General features: G+C 45.0%; 1 protein-coding gene across 1 annotated transcript; it reads right to left on the bottom strand.

Moving 5' to 3' along the window:
* Positions 1-2884: 2884 nt before the first annotated feature.
* On the bottom strand, positions 2885-4261 carry MRPS16 (mitochondrial ribosomal protein S16). Its single transcript, XM_007940710.1, has 3 exons — positions 4249-4261; positions 3508-3768; positions 2885-3018 (listed from the first exon to the last, which is right to left on the bottom strand). The coding sequence occupies exons 1-3, from the start codon at positions 4259-4261 to the stop codon at positions 2885-2887; spliced, it is 408 nt and encodes a 135-aa protein (XP_007938901.1).
* Positions 4262-6000: the final 1739 nt, after the last annotated feature.

The raw sequence follows: 6000 nt of genomic DNA, 5'->3' as shown, positions 1-6000 counted from the left end.
CTTCTGAGGAGTGGCTGGTGGGTTTGAACCGCCAGCCTTCTGGTTAACACGAGGTTAGGGCTGGAGAAATCTTCAGGAATCAGAGAGAGGACAGGTTCACATAGAAATTGTGTATATAGATCTTTGACAAATAGACCAGAATGAAAGGTTAATATCTGAGTTGGCAGAAACTCTGAAGCTCAATATAATACATCTTAATCCATTTCACACAATGCAGGTTCCCCTGCCCTGGTCAGTATGTTCCATCATCACAATCTCCTCTCTCCCAATTAAAGTTTCTCCAAGGACTCCAGTCTCTCCAGGGTAGATCACTATCTTCTCAATGTCCCAGAGTTGCCATGGTTTTCAAAGCATTCTTCTTTTCCAAACCAAAGATCAGACCCAGCTAAAGACAGTTCTAGTAAGCCTGCCCTCATTCCAGGCTCCTCAAAACAAGTGGAGGCCAATCAGCAGCCCTGAAGGCGCTTCAATGACCCCAGGATTTGAGATAATTATTCTCAGAATCAGATAAGAGAGTAAAATAGTTCGGTACATTGATAGAGCTTTAGAATCACCTCTCCAAATGTCTATAGCCTAGTCTCATGCCAGAATTTAAAATCTGTGCACTGAAACCATCTTATCCACACTTGTGGTCATAGAATCCTGTGGCTCTGGTGGAGGAGATATTGTGATACTTAGGACTTTTTCGAATAGCAGTCATTCACATTACAAAGTCATCATGTCTAAACTGGTCTGTCACTGATTAAGTAGTCTTTTGAAAATCCCCCTCTCTTTATTCATTTTTTCCCCGATAGGTAACATGTTGGAAAGGGCTCTCCAGGCAGTCACACTGGGGTCTGACTCTTAGCCCAATACTAACTGTGGCTTTAGGCAAGTTACCACCTCTAAGTCTTAGCTTCCCCATGTGTGAAATGGAGATAATGGAGATAATCTTAACTATTCTCAACAACTGGAAGAGATCCATATTTGCACCCAAGAAAGGTGACCCAACAGAATGTAGAAATTATGAAATAATATCATTAAAATCACACTCAAAATAAAATTTTTCTGAAGATAATTCAAAAACGGTTGCAGCAGTAAACTGACAGAGACTATATTACAAAGAAGAATGCATTATCAAGATTGGATGAAGACTCACTAACCTGTCAAATGCAGATGACACAACCTTGCTTACTGAAAGCAGATGACTTGAAGCACTTACTAATGAAGATCAAAGAATACGGCCTTCAGTATGGATTACACCTCAACATAAAGAGAACAAAAATCCTCACAACTGGACTGAGCAACATCACAATAAATGGACAAGACTGAAGTTGTGAAGGATTTCGTTTTACTTGGTCCACAATCAACACCCATGGAAGCACCAGTAGAGATCAAATAATGTACTGCATTGGGCAAATCTGCTACAAAAGACCTCTTTAAAGTGTTAAAAAGCAAAGCTGTCACCTTGACCACTAAGGTGCACCTGACCCAAGCAATGGTATTTTCAGTTGCCTCATATGCATATGAAAGGTGGACAGTGCCTAAGGAAGACTGAAGAACTGGTTTATTTCAATTACAGTGTTGGCAAAGAATACTGAATATACTATGGACTACCAGAAGAACAAATAAATTTGTCTTGGAGCAAGTATAGCCAGATGTTTCTTAAAGCAAGGATGGAGAAACTTCATTTCACATTACTTTGGATGTGTTATCAGGAAGGACCAGTCCCTGGATAAAGACATCATGTTTGATAAAGTAGAGGGTTAGTGAAAAAGAGGATGACCATCCATGAGATGGATTGAAACAGTGGCTCAAACATAGCAATGGGTTCAAACATAGCAATGACTGTGAGGATGGTGGACAGGGCAGTGCTTTATTCTGTTGTACACAGGGTTGCTTTGCTACAAGTTAGAATCAACTCAACAACACCTAACAACTATTTTTTTGTTGTTGTTATGTGCCGTCGAGTCGGCCCGGACTCATAGCGACCCCTCCTTGGGTTTCCGAGGCAGTATCCCTACGGAAGTAGGATTGCCCAACCTCCCTAACAACTATAGTTTCTTGTATAATTAAAAGGGCCTAGGATTTTGCAGGGAGATCTGGTGGCATAGTACCTAAGGCATTTGACTGCTAACCAGAAGGCTGGCAGTTCAAACCCACCAGCCACTCCTCTGAAGGAAGGTTGGGCAATCTACTTCCGTAGTGATACTGCCTCAGAACCTAAGGAGGGATCGCTATGAGTCAGATTCAACTCAACGGCAGTCAGTGTGGTTTTATTTTTTGGTTTTGAGGATATATGCAGGTGCTTTACAATATTCGCTTTTTTCCAGTTTCTCATTCTTAAAAAGGAGACTATTACTATATTATTATAAAAAGACTCTATTATTATAAAAAAACAATTTCATAATCAATCTACCTTTGTAAGTCTGAGATTATGGTCAAGCAAGAATATATAAATCTCAGATTACAAAAAAAAAAAATAAGCAAGGTAATGTGTTCTTGAGCTGGTGGGATGACCATTAATGATTAAGAATAACTTGGGAAGGGACATGGACATGCTGATTGGGGGCTTTGTAGAAGGGACATCTTGGAAGACAGCTGACTGTAAAGTTGCCCAAGAGGCCCAGAGCCCAATACTCCCTAAAGCAGACACTGTTTCCCAAGACAGAAGCTGAAAAAGCAAATTAGTACCTAGAGCCAGCGCTATGTCAGACAAGAGCAAGTCTCTCCCTGGGCCCAGCTCAAGCCAGGGATAGAGAGACCTACTACCCTCTCCTGCCTTCAGAAAAGAATAGGTGACTCAGAAAACTATTTATTAACCTCAGAGTCTAACAAAATTAAGAGCTCTGCGTGTTTTTAGACAACCTTGGTGAAGCTGCTCCCACTGCTATGCGCACCACAGTTAGCTTGTTTCTGTTTCTGTAGCCTTGCTATCTGTCTTCTGAGAAGCTAAGAGGGCTTCACGCGCTCGCTGCCTTCGCAGTCTCTCAGCATTAGTGATCATCATGGGATGCAGAGGGAAAAATCCAGAAAGACCTAAAAGCAAAAAACATTTTCACTCATTGTAACACAGTATAAGTCCATGTTTCCCTGAGAACTCTGCCTCACACAACTGAGGTTGAACAAAGACAAGATCTAGAGTGTGGATGTAAAACATGCTCATAACTTGACAAACTCTGTCCCACCGCTTCCTCCCCCCCCCCATTTAACTGCAAGGAGACAAGAAATGTTGTCTACTTCCTAACACTATTATCCTTACTTGATAAATGGATAAACTGACAGATGTCCACTGCAGACACACTATTTCTGTTTTTAACATAAAATCCCAATCACCCAAAATGTCTCATAAAGGAGCCCACAGTGGTCCCTAGATTCAAGATGCCTAGCAATCAAGAATGCAGTATCAGCTCCCACTCAAGCCCTTGGCAGCGTCTAGGTAATGAAAACCCTTCATCATTCTCATCATCCTAGGGTCAACTTCAATTTAAAATCTCCTCGATGAGGTTGAGACCCAGGCTGAATTACCCAGAAGCTTTTCCACAGGCTTAGAGAGGTGGGCACCGCAGCCAATCCAATGCCGAATCCTCTCCAGGTTGAGGGCGACGATCTTCTCTCCATGACTGTTCGGTAATGGATCATAGGAGCCCAGCTGCTCCACGAAACGCCCATCCCTGGCACACTTGTTGTGAGCAGCCACGATGCGGTAGAAAGGCCGGTTGGTACAGCCACCCATGGCGAGGCGGATGGTTAAGTGTCCCCCATGGTAGGCCTTGCAGAGGAGGGTGGCTGTAGAGAAAGAACTGATTAGGACACAAGACTGCAAGGCACAAAATGCACCAAATGAGATGGAGGAAACTATACCCCTTCCTCCAGTGAAGTGTTCTCAATTCTTGTCAATCCGGCTCAAATACCACCATCTTTGAAAAAATTCTTTTATTCACTCTAGCCAGAAATGACCTCCTCCTCATTCCCCAATCCACTCAGCAAAAGCCTGTCACTCATTAGCTCTGTGACCTTGTCCAATTTCTGTTCTTTTCGAGCTTCGGCCGTCTCATCTGTAAAAGGGGGGGAAGGGGCCATGTACCTTACAGGGTTTCAGAGACGATTAAACCCGGACAACATAAGGGGTGGGGAAATAAACTGAAGGCAGTCCACTCTTTCAGATTCAATTTCTTCCAATGGCACACGAGAGCGCTGTTCCCCCAAGTCCCTTACCCTAGAGCCCCGCCACCCGCAGGAAGGTCTCGCGGAGCCCAGATCACTCACTGAGGTGGACCATGGTGCAGTCAGCTTACGCCTGGCCCGTATCGTGGCGCCTCGCCGTCCGCACAGGTCTCCTCCACAGCGTCCCGCGGTGTGCAGGATCGATGTCCAGGTTCAGCAATGCCACAGCGTGGGCCTCCAGCCCTGTTAACCTAAACTCTCAGACTGTGTTTCCAAAATGTGTCTGTTCCGTCGCTCTGCGTTTTCCAATTTCCTCCTCTACACTCCCCACAATGCAGCGCGGTCCCTCCGCCTACAGTTCCCATAATGCAACAGGAGACCCAGAACCTACTTTAAACTGCCGGAGAGCAGGCGGGCTGCAAATTGCGGGTTGGGCGAGTAGTACTACGAGTTGTATAGGAGTTCACGCCCATTCCTCAACTGTGTCTTTGCCAGGGTGTGGAGTGTTGGTAGAACATCTAGAGCGGCTAAAAGAAGTGCCAAGTGTTGTACAGATCATCCATCTCGCAGACTTTTTTTGAGCACCTATTGGGTCCATCGAGGTCGAGGCGCTGTGCTGAGGATGCAGAGATGTCCCGCACACCCAGAAGCTCACTGTCCGTTGGCGAGAGGATTAATCAGAGTAACTAAGGGTGAGCAAAAGACCTCTTTCAAGTGCTAAAGAGCAAAGATATCTCCTTGAAGATAGCTCTGGTAGCATAGTGGTTAAGGCACTTGACTGCTAACCAGAAGGCTGGCAATTCAAATCCACCAGTCTACTCCTCGGAAGGAAGGTTGGGCAATCTACTTCCGTAGTGATACTGCCTCGGAAACCCAAGGAGGGGTCGCTATGAGTCCGGTCCGACTCGATGGCACACAACAACAACCTAAGACATGGTATTTTCAGTCACCTCATATTGATGTAGGAGCTCTGGTGGCGTAGTGCCTAAGGCATTTGACTGCTAACCAGAAGGCTGGTGATTCAAATCCACCAGTCACTCCTTGGAAGGAAGGTTGGGCAATCTACTTCCCTAGTGATACTGCTTCTGAAACACAAGGAGGAGTCACTCTTGAGTTGGATTGGACACCACAGTATCGCATATTCATGTGAGAGCTGGACACTGAAGAAGAAAGAACGAAGAGTTGGTGCTTTTGAGTTGTGATGTTGGAGAAGAATACTTAAAAGTACCATGGACTACTGAAAGAGGAAGTGTAGCCAGAATGCTCCTTGGAAGCAAGAATGGCCAGACTTCATCTCACCTACTTTGGTCATGTTGTCCGAAGGGACTATTCCCTGGAGAAGGATATCATGCTAGGTAAAGTGGAGGGTCAGCGAAAAAGGGGAAGGCCCTCAATGAGATGGACACAGTGACTGCAACGATGGGCTTAGGTATAGCAGGGATCATGAAAATGGCACAGGCCTGGGCAGTGTTTCGTTCTGTTCTACAATAGTCACCATGAGTCAGAGATGACTCCACAGCACCTAACAACAAGAAGGGCAGGCGGTGGCATAGTGAATAAGGCATCTGGCTACTAATCAGAAGGTTGGAGGTTCAAACCCAACAGTCCCTCCACAGGAGGAAGAGGAGACAGCAATCTACTTCCGTAAAGATTTAAACCCTTGGAAACCCAGTGGGGTTGACTTGATGACAGGGAGTTTCATTTTTTGGTTTTAGAGGCAGCCAGTACTAGTACTAAGTGCAGGGCAAACAGGAAAAGGTGAAACTGGTATTTCTGAGTGTCTCAGGAAGACTTCATATGGGAAGTAGCATTAGGGCTGAAACCAGAAGGATTGTAAATGACTCGAGTTTATTT

The sequence above is a fragment of the Orycteropus afer genome, unplaced genomic scaffold (genome assembly GCF_000298275.1).
Source record: "Orycteropus afer afer isolate SDZICR_OR568_19922 unplaced genomic scaffold, OryAfe1.0 scaffold00070, whole genome shotgun sequence".
NCBI classification, from domain to species: domain Eukaryota; kingdom Metazoa; phylum Chordata; class Mammalia; order Tubulidentata; family Orycteropodidae; genus Orycteropus; species Orycteropus afer.
The sequence above is the reverse complement of the archived record's forward strand: the minus strand, read 5'-3'. Positions and strand labels throughout refer to the sequence as shown.